At 40.9% G+C, this 17,373-nt stretch overlaps 2 protein-coding genes across 3 annotated transcripts; both read left to right on the top strand.

Annotated features, from left to right (window-relative positions):
- The first annotated feature begins 4,284 nt into the window (after positions 1-4,284).
- Positions 4,285-6,967, top strand: LOC310691406 (vomeronasal type-2 receptor 26-like). Of its 2 annotated transcripts, none has more exons than XM_083471180.1 (2): positions 4,285-5,425; positions 5,934-6,965. In XM_083471180.1, exons 1-2 carry the CDS (start codon positions 5,264-5,266, stop codon positions 6,876-6,878), a joined length of 1,107 nt encoding a protein of 368 aa, XP_083327306.1. In that variant the 5' UTR covers positions 4,285-5,263; the 3' UTR covers positions 6,879-6,965. The 2 variants fall into 2 exon arrangements, with proteins under 2 accessions (XP_083327306.1, XP_083327305.1); XM_083471179.1 differs by having other exon boundaries at positions 5,059-5,440; positions 5,934-6,967.
- Positions 6,968-7,814: 847 nt separating this feature from the next.
- On the top strand, positions 7,815-13,714 carry LOC310691397 (vomeronasal type-2 receptor 26-like). The gene is made up of 3 exons (XM_083471172.1): positions 7,815-8,500; positions 10,399-10,525; positions 11,111-13,714. Exons 1-3 carry the CDS (start codon positions 8,192-8,194, stop codon positions 12,019-12,021), a joined length of 1,347 nt encoding a protein of 448 aa, XP_083327298.1. The 5' UTR covers positions 7,815-8,191; the 3' UTR covers positions 12,022-13,714.
- The last annotated feature ends 3,659 nt before the right edge of the window (positions 13,715-17,373 follow it).

Here is a 17,373-nt window from a genome sequence, read left to right as displayed (position 1 = left end):
AAGATAGTGATTGATGCAGAGTTTACCTATCCAACCACTGACTAGAGCAACTGCTGCAGCTGTGTGGGCTTAAGGATGTGCTGGACCCAGAATCTAGGAACAGGAATTCTATGCCTGAAGTTATTGCACTTCTGAATGATATATCTGGCCTTCACACTGACAGGCAACTTTACTAAAATCTAAATTGACTTTGATTTAACATCATCAGAGGCCGTGTCATTCAATCCTCCACAAGTAGCATCCAATACAAAGAAAGATATAAACAGAAGACTTTGTGGCTTCAAACACGTTCTTTGTGTTCTACACCAAAACATCAACATATTTAAATTAATTAGGACAATGTGGCCAAATGAAATTGAGGGGGTTTTATGATCAGGTGGTGAACATTTTATTTATGAAATAAAAAATATTTTATTTCCGGGTTTGCAGAATGGTCGCGACAGAAGTTCAAATGCAGATCCAAAGTTCAACTGAAGAAACTGAAACTTTGAGTTGGAAAAAGAAACCTCAACAGAATGCAATAACTTTCTTAATGGTCAACTGATATGAATGAGGAGTAGAGATGATTAAACCTATTATTTATTTTTATGAAGCAATATTGAGCTTCTGGTTGTCAGACCATTGTAATCTCTGGACCCAGCAAGTGTCAGAATTTAATTAGGGTTTGGGACGCTAAACTGTGTATTAGACATCTCTAATCCCCTGAATCAGCAAGCTAATTCAGACAAGCTAATTTCCCGTGAAGTGATAGCCTGGGTGACGGGTCATTAAGCGAACAAAGGATCAAAGGGGCCTCGGTGTGAAATGGCAAATGGGTGAGGCCCCACTTCCTCAACTGATAAAGATACATACCAATAAAGCGTGTTCTCCTTCAGGGAGAGCACGTGTTGCGGTGGGGTCTACTGAGCCACCCCCTTTGTTGCTGGGTAAGTTCTCCAAGATGGCCAGGGGGCAGTGATTGGATTGCTGAGTTGCTGGGGCAAAAGTTATGTTGCAATTTTGGTGGGAGGGGTAAAAGGTTTAAATACTCTGCACACAGCCTTGTACTTTCTCTTTTGCTGCGTGCAACGGATCACCCGCCCACCCACCCTAGAGTAAGGGGTTGTTGCATTGACCTTGCTATGCCTGTCATGGAGTCGTCTGCCTTTGAGCAGGGGCCTGGTAGGAATTTTTCCACCTGGCAAATTGGCCGGCTGGGTGGTTTTTGTCTACTGCGTAGCAAATCGTCACAACTTGTAAGGTTGTGGTTAGGCATTGGTTATAAATCTGGTGGAGGAGGGGTTAGGATAGGCTGGGCCTGCCCCTCCATGGTTGCTGCGGAAAGGGAATTCCGTCAAAGGAATCCTGTGGCTTGCCATCTTTTTGTCCAATCCCTGGAATGGGACTAGGGTCGGCAAGCCTTCGGGGAGCAGGCGGGTGAGAATTGAGGGTCTGTGACTCAGCTGCATTTCTCCCCGACTTGCTTTCCCCCGCACTGTCTTTCGGTGGTGCCAAGAAGTCAGTTCTGTCCCCAGGCGGAGGGACAGATAGTCTTAACCAATGCCTAAACAACCACTCACGGTTTGTATTTTAATAAAGTTGTGGCCAAAATCATGCCAAAAATCTTAAACAAAAATTACGTGTCCGTTGTGAGTTATTTTGGGGGTGGATTGGGGACCTCGACACACAACATTCCATTTTACAGACCAATCTAATACCAAGTTTTCCTCATGCCAAGGAACAGAAAATTACAATTTCCCCCCACATATTATCCACTTTGCCTCCTCCGTTGCATTCATACAGTTGACCTAGTTACCCAGAAACCACGAAAGCACCCAGAGCAGTATCTAACATAACCTCATTTTCGCTCTTCTCCATTACATGGTTGCATACACACACAAAACAAGCAAGAAAAACCTTGTTCTTCCTAAACTATAATTCCATGAGGTGATAAATATATTTACTTGGCAGCTCTGCTAATGATGATGCAATGTGGGGTCGTAAAAAAAATGGCAAGAAGTGATTGTCTCACCTGTAATTATTCAAATTACAGTAATTAATTCACCTTGCCAATGCTCCAGAAGGCAGAATATGGGGTGGGGAGGGGGGTCAACAAGCAAGCCTGAAATGTTTATAGTACCCCAGTGTTCCATAGATAGATAGAATAATGCAGGAGAGAGGCCAGGCTCTGTGATTGTACAGGTCATATATCAAATCACATCATCTTATTTACCATTCAAGGCAGGTATTTGCGACAGAGTTTAATGATAAGATGCATGCATGTCCCTTTAAGCACTGAACTGGCAGAATCAGCTGCCTCCAAATCCATTTGAAATCCTGTTCAAATCAGGCTGATGATGATAATGATGATGATATTGTAGAGAGGCAAAGAAGAGTCCATGTGTAGAACCTTGCTGCTGCTGCTTCTCTTGCTCTTCCCCAACATGGTGTGCCAAGTGCATAGTGCTAATTTTACCACAGCCAGCCCTGTACCTATTCCACATGAGTGGTATGAGCCAGGTGACCCTGTCATTGGTGGCATAGCATCTCATATCCGCTACGTCTTCCCCAATGTTTTATTCAATAAACACCCATCTGAAGCCTTGATTGACAACCCACAGTAAGTAAATAGTCTTTAAAATTATTTTTTTCATTCTTTACATTTTTATATTTGACTGAAACATGCTTTGAATGAAGTTTTAGAACTGCATTGATTTGACAGCCTGTAATTATTTGAAGATTTGATAAACTGTATGAGAAACATCTGTACATACAAAGCATGGGATACAGCAACTCGCCTATGAGAAAAGGTTATAACATTTTAGTTCTGAGAAAGGTGAGCAAGAGGTGACATTATATAGGTGTACCAGATTATGTATGGTGTGGTGAAATTGGATAGAGAAAAGCTTTTCTCCTCTTTCCTAATACTAGAACTTGGGGAAATCTAATGAAGCTAAATCAGAGCCAGTGTGGTGTAGTGGTTAAGAGTGGTAGACTCCTAATCTGGTGAACCGGGTTCGCTTCTCCGCTCCTCCACATGCAGCTGCTGGGTGACCTTGGACCAGTCACACTTCTTTTGAGTCTCTCAACCCCACTCACCTCACAGAGTGTTTGTTGTGGGGGAGGAAGGGAAAGGAGAATGTTAGCCGCTTTGAGACTCCTTCGGGTAGCGATAAAGTGGGATATCAAATCCAAACTCTTCTCTTCTTCTTCTAAATATGGGAAAATTTGAGACGAGCAAAATAACCTATTATTCACAAACTGCATAGTTAAACCATGCAATCTGCTCCCCCAAGAGGTAATGGAGAATGCCTTGAACTTGCCTAACGACTGGCTGCTAAGATAAAACAAAATGAGCCATAATGTTGGTCTTAGTTATTCATAAATGAAGTGGCTTTTTAAAAGAAGAAATTACCTATGTGATTTCCAGTCTCCCATATGAACTTTGACTAGTGCAGACGTGTTTACACATGCTGGTGTTCAAGATCTTTCTTACTAAATGGCCATTTGTTCTTCTATTAGCATTCTTTCAAGGACTCAGTGACTCATTCCCTTCCACCTTTCTCCGATGAAAATACGGACGCCCTATTCAAGAAGAAGAAGAAGAAGAATTTTACTATTTATTTCCCACCCAACACACTGGGTTGCCATTCTGGGTGGCTTTCAACATATATAAAACCATAATATTACATTAAACATTTAAAAACTTCCCTATACAGGGCTGCCTTCAGATGGCTCGGGGGTCAGATAACTCCATACCCCCCCCCACAACATTTCTCCAAAGAAAGTAGGGACATCTGAAGGAAAAGTGGGACATTCCGGGATTTATCAGGGACATCCCTGGAAAATAGGAACACTTGGAGATTCTGGAGTTGCCTCTTCAGTATTTGCTGAAAGCTACATAGTGAAGTTGCCAGATGCACGTCTTGTGGGAATTAGACTCTAGTTCACATTTGCAGAGTGTGCGAAAGTCAGCCCTGGGTCGTTTGATCCTTCAATTAGTTCTCTTTTTTCTCCTATAAAAACTATGCAAAACTCTCTTTTTTAAAGTTTAAAGAGCCAATAACATTTACTCAGTATACTTGCAGTTGCAGATTAAATACAAAGCATGTAGCTGAGACTTAAATAGCTAAAACTTAGATAAAGCTGTGACAGACATAGCTAACTCTGAGGCAGAAAGCAGCACAACAGTTCATAGCTGTTGCTCTCATTGTTAAGACTCTTCAATTACGTGCAATAACTGTCATAACTGCCACAAAGTGTATGACATCACAGAGTTCTACAGCTCTTGAAATTAACCCTTTACATATGCATTTTGGATGCCAACACCCCAAATTTCTGAGGAGAAGGTGGAGCAGAGAGTGCACTAGATATCATTTGACAGGCTCTACTGTGCTATGAAACACTGTCTGACTCTGAGTGATATTGTCCCCAAAGTGCCACCCTAAATTGCTACAGCAGGCTGATGTCAGAGAAATGCTAACTTGGCCAGATGACAAATACCCATTCACTACTCATAAAAGCTCTTCCATATTGCTTTTTGTCAGTGCAACAGTGGCAGAGAAGTAAGCACTCTTTGCCACCGCCATTGCTGTGTGGTTGGTGTGCTAATGTTCCCTGACATGTGTTTGATCAGATTCATACAGAAATTTACAGTACAATATGTGTAACTCTCCATTGCTGTATCTTTATTCTCTCGAAAACCTGATACTTTGCATTGAAAATGGCAGCTGTCATCAGCTTTATTATCATTTAATACAAGTTTTTATTTACAGAGAAAGCTGCTGCCAAACGGATATAGCAATAATTACAAAAACCGTAGCACATTCATATGGCACATTACATATTTCTAGATGAAACTGTATAAAGAGAAGGAACAATATTTTCAGAAATGCAGAAGATGTAGTTAAAATCAAGAAAATTTCTGACCCTTTTTAATTCTGAGGAATTAAAAAAAGCAGATTTGGACTAAAGAGCAATCCAAACATTCTAAAGGAACAAAATTAGACCTTTCTTTCCAATAAGACTTAATTCATTACTAACTTTGCTGCCTTTGAATATACTCCTTATATATCCTAACAGTCCGAAAGCTGTATCTCTCAGATTTTGTGCACTATTTACCTTCCTCACGTAATAATGCCACTTTATTCACAGCGTGTTATCAAAGTTCTTCCAGCACATCCTTGCCCTGGTGTTTGCGATTGATGAGATCAATGAGAATCCCAAGCTCTTGCCCAATGTCACTCTTGGGTTCCACATCTATGACAACTACCATAACTCTAAGATGACCTATCGCACCACTCTGGACCTGCTGTTTAAATCACATACCTTTGTCCCCAACTACAAATGTGGCTCCCAGGAAAATGTAATAGGAGTCATTGGGGGACTGAGCTCTGATGTCACCTTGTGCATGGCAGACATCTTGGGCCTTTACAAAATTCCACAGGTAGGAACATTATGGGTATCAGAAAATTGAGATGTAACACTATAATTCACTCTTCAGTTCTCTTTCCAGTAGCAGTCTATGGATTCATAATTTTGGAGTGGTATAACAGGGACAATTGAAAGGGACTGAAATGTATGGGTTTGTTGATGTTATAGCATGGGGGTCTCCAACAATGTGCATGACAGGGGCAAGGTTACAAAGGATGTGTGCTTAATGCGTGTAAGGGAAGATTGATTCAAAAGTGCCAGGTTGATAAATGGGATATCCAGATGGGATCATATAATATCCTTGGAACATATTATCAGTGGATCATGTAAGATCAGGACATGTTAACTAGAATTGCTCTCCATATGAAATGGGAAATTGAGCAAGATTGATTGTGTATTTTTTATGTAAGTGGGGGTGGATATTTTCCCAAAAAAATCATTACATTTGGGATGTGTGGGATAAAGAGGTTTGCTTTTAATTCTTCCATCCTTTTCTAATGGTTCTCTTTTTCCTTTTTCAGATTTCATATGGTTCATTTGAAGCAGCCACAAATCATCAAATTAAGTTCCCTTCCTTTTACCACATGGCTCCTGAAGAAGCTCTTCAGTATCAAGGAATTATCCAGTTGCTTTTGCATTTTGGATGGAAATGGGTTGGGCTCATCACTCCGGCGAATGAAGCTGGAGAGCATTTCTTGAATACCATTGAACCAATGCTTTTCAAGAATGGGATCTGTTCAGCATTCACAGAAAGAATTGAATACCATGTGCGTTACACTGGTAACATACTGGAGATGGTCCGTGATACAAGGATTTTGTCCCCACCTTTCATAACAAGCAAAGCAAATGCAGTTGTTGTATATGGAGACAGTGCATCTATTACATGGTTATCAACTACTCTAACGTTAATGAAGTTATCTGAGTTCATATTTTCTCAGTTCAAAAAGAACTTACCTGAAGAAAAAGTATGGATAACCACAGCTCAGATTGATTTCATTTTATATGAACTTCAGAAAGTTATTGATGTTAATATTCAAATGTTCCATGGTGCTATCTCTTTTGCAATTCATTCCAAGGAAGTTCGTGAATTCCGAGATTTTCTGCAACATGTAAATCCTTCCTGGGAAGAGGGAGATGATTTTATCTCAGGTTTCTGGGAACAAACATTTGGTTGTTCACTTACAGACTCTACTAAGTCAACAAAAAAAGCTAAGCCTTGTACAGGAGAGGAAATGTTGGAGAGCCTTCCTGCGCCTTTTTTTGAAATGAGCATGACCAGCCACAGCTACAGTATCTATAATGCTGTGTCTGCTTTGGCACATGCCTTACATAGGCACTTGGCTGGATCCAACCGCAGAAGAATGGAGACTGCAGGCAGACGATCTCCTCAGAATATAGAGCCTTGGAAGGTAGTGTTTGCTATTACAAAGAGTTTGGTTTACAAAGTGTTCACTATTGTGCCCTGACTTGATATTTTATGTGAGTTGGTATTTAGTTACAAAAAAAGAATGAAAAATATTCAGTTACAGAAATAAACTTTAATAGATACAATATCAAAGAACGGAATTATCATATTTCTTAAAATGTTACTAAACCAACTCTGGATGAGAGACTTTTATAAGCACCAGACTAGCAGCTACCTCAGGGACGCGGGTGGCAATGTGGGTTAAACCACAGAGCCTAGGACTTGCCGATCGTATGGTCGGCGGTTCGAATCCCCGCAGCGGGGTGAGCTCCTGTCTTTCGGTCCCAGCTCCTGCACACCTAGCAGTTCGAAAGCACCCCTAAGTGCAAGTAGATAAATAGGTACTGCTTTATAGCGGGAAGGTAAACGGTGTTTCTGTGTGCTGCGCTGGTGCTGGCTCGCCAGAGCAGCTTCATCACGCTGGCCACATGACCCGGAAGTGTCTTCGGACAGCGCTGGCTCCTGGCCTCTTAAGTGAGATGAGTGCATAACCCTAGAGTCGGACACAACTGGCCCGTACGGGCGGGGGTACTTTTACCTTTACCTTTACCTTTACCTAGCAGCTAGCTGAAGACTGAATAGCTGCTAAATAACAGCAGCTGAGAAGTAATTGGAAGTAGTGTTTTCCAATATTTCAAATGGCATTTAATTAGACACTTTTTGTAGCTTTCGGGTGCGTAGTCACCATGGGGTGGGTCATAACAGATATCCCAAGCAAGTTTGCTTAGGTGAGGCATAATTGTTTAAATTTATTTGCTGGGAAGATGTGTCTGTCATTTGATTTAGCAGGAAGTGACAGAAATACCTGCTTACAAAGAATTTCCTTCAACATATCCTACCTGATTTCTTTTATGGAGGCTTTTGAATGGCCTCCTCAAATCTAAAAGAAGATTCCTACTGAGTTGCAGGCTATGCTCCTTAAGCAGAACATAAATCATTGGGAGGTTTTGTAATACTGTTAACTTTTTAAAAATCTTCTGTTCTCATTTCCACTCCAGATATGATCCTTAGAACATCTTCCTCTTAGACATGAGAAATTTGCATGAAGTAACAACTGCAAAGATTTTCATATGTGCTGATTGGTCCCAGTTATCCAAGAACATATCATCACACAATACTGATTAAAAAGTGAAATGTAAAAGGGGCATAAAAGAAGTCTTTAAACATGACAGCATGTAACTTTTCCTCCATATGTGGTGTGTGTGGTTTAAATTTCTTCATTTGCAGAAAACAAGAATGGTTCTACCAATTCTACACTATTATAAACTATACTTTGAATTAAAACTTTATAACCCCTAATTATAAAGATATTGAATGCATCTAGGAAAGCTATTCAACAATCTTAATCAGAATGTTATAATAATTTATAGACCTTTTGATTCTCTTTCCACCAAGCTCCACTCATTCCTGCAGAAGATCTCATTCAACAACTCTGTTGGTGATGAAATTACATTAAATGAACACGGAGAATTAGCAGCTGGTTTTGATATTACAAATTTGATCACTTTCCCAAATAGATCCTACATCAGGGTCAAAGTGGGAAGGCTGGATCCTCAGGCCCCTGCAGGCAAAGAGCTCACCATTAATGATGGACAGATTGAATGGCACAGGGGCTTGACTCAGGTGAGGAAATTAATTTATCTAATATCAGCATTCATGGTTATCCCATAAAATATGATGCAAGAAGGCTTTTTTTCACTTAGCACCTGATTAAATGTGAAGTTTACTGGGACAGAAAAGTTACAGATAGGTAGCCGTGTTGGTCTGCCATAGTCAAAACAAAAAAATTCCTTCCAGTAGCACCTTAAAAACCAACTAAGTTAGTTCTTGGTATGAGCTTTCGTGTGCAAGCACACTTCTTCAGATACCACCTTAAAGATGGTCTTTAAGGTGCTACTGGAAGGAATTTTTTTGTTGGGACAGAAAAGTGGGCTTTAGAAGAAGACATTCATGTCTAGATGGATAGTATTTTAATGGAGATAATCTCTGTTTGAACAATTAGCTTTCCTTGTAGGAACATGCTTGCACAATACTTTAAGACATCCTATTTGTTGTCCTGCTTATGTTGACTGCATTCTGTTTGGTGTGTTATATTATATTCTTTATGGTATGAATATTCCCTTTTTATTTATTGCATATTTGTAAGCCACCAAAGAGAAAGCAATATACTTTAAGGAATACTGTAAGTCTATCACTAAATAAACAAATGAACCACAATACAAAATGAGCAGCATGCACAAAAGAAATCTCATATTAAGGATGACCAGTGGCTATCAAGAGAAAGTTGTCAGCCATTCTTGTTTGTGAAGTCCTAGAGGCAGATCTCCGGTTAGTGGAATCTGATGATGATGATGTTGATGATGATGATGATGATAAATTTATTTATATCCCACCCATCCTGCTGGGTTTCCCCAGCCACTCTGGGTGGCTTCCAACAAAATATTAAAATACAGTAGTCCATCAAACATTAAAAGCTTCCCTAAACATAGAATAGTAAGCTTGTTACAAATGGAATACCAAGCTTGTTACAGCATCGCTTGGGCTTAGAATGAACATTATACCTAATCTTCTGTAGTTTGAATGAAGCTATGTACAGCAGGTATATATCTAGGCAGTGCTTTTTCTCTTAAAAAAATGTTTAGGGGTACTCTCGTTTTGACTCAAGAAAATCAACATCTTATAATTCAAATAAAATGTATGATGCTATGTGCAGCAGGTATACATCTAGGCATAGCTGTAGCTAGTGTATAACCCTCAGGTGGGCATAAGCACAACCACAGAAGCCACTTGAGACCCTAGTAATGAGCTGGAATCTCAAAGTACTTCCAGAATACAAACGTCTTATTTCACAGTGACTCCAATCCCACCCAGAAGGGATCCTACACATAAATCTGACACAGAGAAACCACTCACCCAAAGCACTTTTGACTTATAAGGATTCAGCCACCATCTTGTCCAACAAAACCTTCAGATAGCAGTGCACCACCTTCACTGCTTCTCAGTGACACTGTTCTCCAGATTCCTAGGAAATAGACCCTCTTCCATATAAATGTTGAATCACAAAGATGACTGAACCTGAAACCTCGTGGGCCAACACAGCCCAAAAGCCATGGAACTAAGCAATACCCTCCTAGTATTACTTTCTAGTAACAACCCTGCAGGTAGGAGCAGAACACTTATACTATAGTACCTCCAATTCCCAAATCCTTGATTTGCGTCATAAGGACACCAAGTGACATTCCTGAAGGAAACAGCTGTGGTTCCTACAACTGGCATAGCCAGTTTATTGAATTCTAATAAAGTTGTATGTTTAGCTATGCCAACTATGTTTACCCGAATCTTATTGGGCTTGTATGATGCTTAACAACTGCTTTTTAACCTTTTCCATGCGCCACCTGTGCACATACAGATCATATGTTTCATGTTATCGGTCCTCCTTTTGCTGATAGACCCCCTAATGTTAGATTAAGTCCCCCCAGACATTTTCTTTAAAAATAAATTATTTTTATATTTTTGGATAGGTGCCACCCCTGTCAGTATGTAATGACAACTGCCACCCTGGTTACGGGAAGAAAAAAAAGGAGACAAGTAAATTTTGTTGCTATGATTGTGAACCATGTCCCAGCGGGATGTACTCAAGTGAAAAGGGTGAGAAATGTCATCTTAAGATAGACCAAACTGCACAATTTATTTAGCAAATTCTTAGATCCTTAAAATTTTGTTGGTGTTAAAATTCTGGAGGTGAAAGGGCTACAATTTTGATGTCTGTATTGTTCTCATTGTTTGAAATGTAATCTTTAGTACATCCTGAAGACATCATTTTTAGAAAGGAATGTAATGCATTTTACATACAAATTCTACTAGATTATGATGGAATAGAAGTGGTGGTCACTTCTAAGAAGAAGGCAGTTTGGAGATAGAGTGAATGTCTCATTCAGTGGACCTCTCTTGGCTCACAAGATTTCAGCTGTAATGTTGCTCTCTTTTCACTACAGAGCACCTTGTGATTCTAAGAAAGAGGAGGGCCACTGACACATAGAGATGTCCTCTATGTAGAAATTCCAGATTTGATGCATTAGATTTATTTCTGATATATCTCAGGCAAATGTCTTTGGACTAGAAGTTTTGAAAGCTGTCCTGGTAAATAACATTAGCTAGGTGAACTCCTGATGACAAAAATTCTTAAGAATTTTCTTCATAGTTTCAAATTCTCCTAAACATTTGTCTTTTCAGACATGGAAACATGTTTCAGTTGCCCAGCAAATAAGTATCCAAACAAAGACCAGGATAATTGCATTCCTAAAATGCCAAACTTTCTTGGCTTTGATGAAACTTTGGCCATCATTTCAACTTTCTCGGCACTACTGTTGTCTCTGATCACAGCTCTAGTGTTTGGCATCTTCATTAAACACCGGGACACTGCCATCGTCAAAGCCAACAACAGAAGCCTCACTTACATTCTCCTTGTGTCCCTCCTCTTGTGTTTCCTCTGCTCCTTGATGTTCATTGGAACACCTAAGGAGGCAACCTGCCCACTCCGACAAACAGGTTTTGGCATCGTCTTCTCTGTGGCCCTCTCCAGTATCTTGGCCAAAACCATATCAGTGGTTTTGGCATTCATGGCTACCAAGCCAGGATCCACAATCAGGAAGTGGATAGGCAAAAAACTGGCTTATTCCATTGTCCTCTCCTGCTCTAAAATTCAAGTAGGGCTTTGTGGTCTTTGGCTGACAACTTTTCCCCCTTTCCCAGATTTGGACATGCACTCAATGAGTGAAGAAATTATATTCTTATGTAATGAAGGGTCAGTCCTCATGTTCTACTGTGTTTTGGGCTACATGGGCTTCCTGGCCATTGTCAGCTTCACTGTGGCCTTCTTAGCCAGGAAGTTGCCAGACAGCTTCAATGAAGCCAAGTTCATCACCTTCAGCATGCTGGTCTTTTGCAGTGTTTGGATCTCCTTCATTCCAACCTACCTGAGCACCAGGGGAAAATACATGGTGGCTGTGGAGATTTTCTCCATCTTGACTTCTAGTGCTGGATTACTGGCTTGCATCTTTTTCCCCAAATGCTACATTATTCTTGTGAGGCCTGAGTTGAACACCAGAGAACATCTAATACAAAGAAAGATGAATAATAAATAATATTAGAATCTGTGATTTTCAAGTTGGTATTCTACAGTGAAATGTCAAAAATGTGAATGAATGAGGACAAAGTGACCAAACGAAACTATTTCAACAATTTTGTGCTTTGTTTCTAAACTGCAAAATGGTTGCCTGTTCCTTTAAGAGCCCTTTCTGATCAACTGAGGCAAATATTCAGCTAATGTGGGTACAAAGTTCAGCTTAAGAAACTGAAACTCCAAAAGAGAAAGAGAAACATCAACATTACTCTATAGCTATTCTGATTAGACAGCTAATATGAATGAGATATCAGGTTGTATATATGTATTACAGTATTTTTTTGACTAAGTGATATATGAATTTAAAAAGCTAAATTTAAAAAGTTACATTATTTTGGAAAGGCCTGAATTCAACAATAGAAAGCCGCTGATAGAGAGAAATATGTAATCAACAGACATGTTTGTAGTTTCACTTATGTTGTTGGTATCCCTGGAGAGGATGGGGATGCCGTTTTGTGGCTTACCTCAGACACCAAGATGTCTTGGGCCAGCTCTGCTCCCAAGAAGATAGTGATCAATGCAGAGTTTACTTATCCAACCACTGACTAGAGCAACTTCTGCAGCTGTGTGGGCAGAAGGATGTGACACTTTTGTGTCAGCGTCGTTTGTGTAGGTTCTCTTTGCTATTCACTTGTGTTCCTTTGGTGGTGAGAGAGGTTGGGGTTGGCCTAGGCTGTGGTTGCTTGTTTGTGATTGGCTGTGGTGAGGTTTGTTTTCATGAGTGAGTGGGGTGGGTGGGTGTTTTAACACAAAACCCCACACATACATTAAGCAAAAGACAAACATCGCCACCAGACCCCAACTCCACCCACCATGGTCCCCCTCCACCTCCCCCCCTTTTTTTCCTTCCTAATGTAACACTAAAGTCTCAACAAATGAAACTGACCTGTAGAAAATGTAACTTGAAAAAAGAGACTTTGCACATACTTTTGTTAACTAATAAATATTTAATAATAATAAAAAGAAAAACAAAAGAAAGAAAAAGGATATGCTGGACCCAGGACCCAGAAATAGGAATAGTGACCAACAGGGCTAAAATCTGAACTTCTCTATAGGATTTTGGGTACCAGAAGTGGGCATGTATGTGATGCAACGAGGATGGGTTGGAACATAGGTAGGCTTGCCCCATGGCATGCTATAGTTTTACTCATCCCAAATTTACGTGTCTATATTTGACTGAGTTAGCCTCTCTCTGGAGACACGGCTCTCGAGTTGTAAAATCTGCATTCAGGGATGTTTCCATTGCTCATGTATTTCATTATCATCATCATTGCGACTCAGCATTTTCAGTCATTTAATTATTAAGGCCCCTGTCACACAGCAATTGCTAGGGAGGGTCAGAAAGACATGAGCAGAGGGGGTGATTACCCAGAGTACACTGCAGGTTTGGTGAGCTTCTTATCCAGTTACAAACACAAAATGTAGGTTAACCATGAACCCTCATAATAGAGGTGTTAATGAATTGGAGCCGTGTGAAGGAATGAAACTATGGTTGTTACATTGGTTAAAGGATGTAGCCCAGCAGTAGAAAACTAGACACATAGAGAAAAGTGTTGTTCTTTTTTCATGATACTCTGTTGCATTGTTTTGTGTTTCATTGTTCTAACCTAAGATGTCATTTTTTCCCATTAAAAAATATTGAAAATCTAGTGTAAGCTGGGGGTCTGTTCATATTATTATGAGTTTGGAGTGCTAAACTGGGGTCCCTCTAATCCCTGGATCCAGCAAGTGTTAAAAGTTAATCAAGCCAGGCTAGCTTCCTGAACCCCAGGGTCCAGCAAATATAAGCCAGGCTCCCTTACTGATGAGGTGATCACCTGGGTGATGAGTCATTAAGAAGGATTAAGCGGCTCAGTGTGAGAAGGGAAATGGGTGGGGCTCCATCCCTCAACAGATAAAGCCAGAGTTTAGAGTAGAGAGTTTGGAGGGCAGTGATGTAAAATGGAGGAAAAACGTGAAAAGCTGGAGACAGGGGGAGGGGGCAATGTTTCATATGTATCTAATCCAAGGCTATGGGCTAAACAAGACCCTTTTGGGATGTTGATGCTGTGAAGCCTTCAATACAATATCAGGTTGTATATATGTGTTAATGAACCACATACAATGGTACCTCGGGGATGTTAGTTTCTCTTTCTCACTGAGCAGCTGCGTGGAGTCACAGGACTCTGTTTACATTCCTGGGATTCCATACTATTGGAGTCTCACAGGAAAGGAGACAGGACGTTAGTGGTTTCCCGTTTCCTTTCTTCCTTTGTTCCTTTGTTCCTCTGCTTTCATAGAGAGAGGATGTCTTTTCTGTTCTGCGTAGTTTAGAAATAAAACTCTTTACAATGTAGCTCATACTATCTCATTCTTCCCCGTGCTGGGAACCCTGCTGGATAGAATGGGCTTGGAGCCTTATCAAAGGCTCAGGTCATTAAACACGTCGGAGGTGATTTCAAAGGCTCGGCTCGGAGGAAAATGAGGCCTTATCGGCTCGGTCAAGCGGAGTTCCGACAGAGTTAAGTACTTAATTCGTTCTGGAGGTCTGTTCTTAACCTGAAACTGTTCTTAACCTGAGGTACCACTTTAGCTAATGGGGCCTTCTGCTGCCACCGCACCGCCGCTGCACAATTTCTGTTCTCATCCTGAAGCAAAGTTCTTAACCCGAGGTACTATTTCTGGGTTAGTGGAATCTGTAACCTGAAACGTCTGTAACCTGAAGTGTATGTAACCCGAGGTACCACTGTATCATAAAGACACCACAAAGAACCCATGGAGAGGAGGGGGGAGGTCTTGAGATCCAGAAGAATCTTGTGTAATTTTAAATATTTGTGATTTTGAATGTGAATGAATTTGTAAAATAAAGTAAAAATTATTTCCAAAAAAAAGTTTCATTTCTATATAATCCAAGGCTGTGGCTATGCGCAAAACAAGTCCCTTTGGGGGTGATGATGCTCCATTGCAGGGTCAGGTTGTATAAAAGGTAAAGGTAAAGGGACCCCTGGCCATTAGGTCCAGTCGTGACCAACTCTGGGGTTGCGGCGCTCATCTCACTTTATTGGCCGAGGGAGCTGGCGTTTGTCCGCACATAGCTTCCAGGTCATGTGGCCAGCATGACTAAGCCGCTTCTGGCGAATCAGAGCAGTGCACGGAAACGCCGTTTAACTTCCTGCTGGAGCGGTACCTATTTATCTACTTGCACTTTGTGCTTTCGAACTGCTAGGTTGGCAGGAGCAGGGACCGAGCAGCGGGAGCTCACCCAGTCGCAGGGATTCGAACTGCCGACCTTCTGATCAGCAAGTCCTAGACTCTGTGGTTTAACCCACAGCGCCACCCGCATCCCTTATGTCAGGTTGTATATATGTGCTAATAAACCATATATCGTAAAGACACCACAATCTCAACCATGCTTCATTCCCAAAAGGAAACACGAACCCTGGGCAAGTGCCTGGAACCCCCTGGAATCTCACACCACTCACAACAATATTCTGATGGTCATGTATTATAGGTTTTGTAGCTGTGGAGGCCCTCTATCAGCAGAAGGTTGGACTAGATATCCTTGGCAGTCACCTCCATAATCTCTGCTCTAACAAATAAGTTTCCTTTGGCAGAGCGCCAAATGATGACGCATTACATCATCCCAAAGCATTTCAGTAGTGATTCTTTCCCCTGTAATTATTAAGATTACAGTAATCAATTCACCCAGCCAAAGCTCCAGAAGGTGGTAGGGAGACAGGGGAAAATCAGCAAGCAAGGCTAAGATGATTATAAACACTTCAGTAATCCATGGCCAGATCAGATAAAGAACAAAAGAGTGATCAGGCTCTGTTGAGCTGTTCAGGTTCCTTCTTTCATTGTAGTGGGGGTAGTGGTATTTATTATTATTATGTTATGCATTTTGTGTGTTTATGTTGTAAACTGCCCTGTGATCTTTAGAAGAGAGGAACTAGAGAAATTTAATCAATAATAATCCTAACATAGCTAAAGCTTCAGATCAGGTTTACTTATCTGATATCCAAGGCATGCTTTTCTGACAATGTTCAAATCAAGGATAAAGTGGATATATGTCCACTTGAGAAATCCATTGGCAGATTCTGCTGCCACCAAGCCATCTTATTCAAATCAGGCTGAAAATAGCAACCATGTTGGAAAGAGACAGAGAGGGAGGAAAGCCCATGCATAGAATAAAGTTTGAAATCAGGATGTTGGTGGTGCTGCTGCTGCTGTTCCTGCTCCCCAACCTGGGGTGCAAAGAGCATAGTTTGAAGTGCACCCAAAGCAATCCTGCACATATTCATCATGAGTGGTATGAGTCAGGCGAACTCCTCATTGGTGAGATGTCGTCTCATATCCATTATGTGTTTCCCAAGGTTTTATTCAATGAACACCCTTCTCGGGTCATGATTGACAACCCCTTGTAAGTAAATGGTCCATTTAAATTTCATTTATCTTTATATTTTTCTATCTGACTGTAAGGTGCTTCAGTTGCTTTGAAAAAAGTAGTTCTAGGGTAGGACTTTTTGCAGCTTTCCTGGGTTCTGTATTGTGCAGGGAAGTGGGTTCCTGGACAAACCAGAGAATTCCCCTCTGCTCACCCAACCTCCCCTTTAGACCACCGGAGTTAGAATCATAGAATTGCAGCTTTGGGAGGGTCCCAGAGTACAAATCTAGTCTACCCCCTGAAATGCAGGAATCACAGCTATTTCCCCTCATTCCTACATTTCAGGGGGTAGACTAGATGGCACTCTATTGAGGGGAAATCTACCGTATTTTTTGCTCTATAAGACTCACTTTTCCCCTCCTAAAAAGTAAGGGGAAATGTGGGTGCATCTTATGGAGTGAATGCAGGCTGCACAGCTATCCCAGATGCCAGAACAGCAAGAGGGGTTGCTGCTTTCACCGTGTAGCGATCCCTCTTGCTGTTCTGGTTTCTGAGATTCAGAATAATTTTTTTCTTGTTTTCCTCCTCCAAAAACTAGGTGCGTCTTGTGGTCTGGTGCGTCTTATAGAGCGAAAAATACGGTAATCAAGATGTTTTGTAGATGGTACTTAACACCTACCAAAATAGCTAAAATATATAAGACAAAAACAAATCTGTGCTGGAGGTGTGGTAAAACAGAGGGGACACTTATACATGTTTAGTGGACCTGTGAAAAAATCAAAAGTTTCTGGAACACAGTATATGATGAGCTTAAAAAATATTTAAGTATACCTTTATGAAAAATACAGAAGCTTTTCTACTAGGAATAACGGACACAGGTATAGCAAGATCAGAAAATATTCCTCTATGCAGGAAGCAGCAAGGATCCAAACTGCTAAAAACTGGAAAAAA

This window comes from Podarcis liolepis, assembly GCF_965112155.1.
Source record: "Podarcis liolepis genome assembly, chromosome: 13".
Taxonomy (NCBI): domain Eukaryota; kingdom Metazoa; phylum Chordata; class Lepidosauria; order Squamata; family Lacertidae; genus Podarcis; species Podarcis liolepis.
The sequence above is the reverse complement of the archived record's forward strand: the minus strand, read 5'-3'. Positions and strand labels throughout refer to the sequence as shown.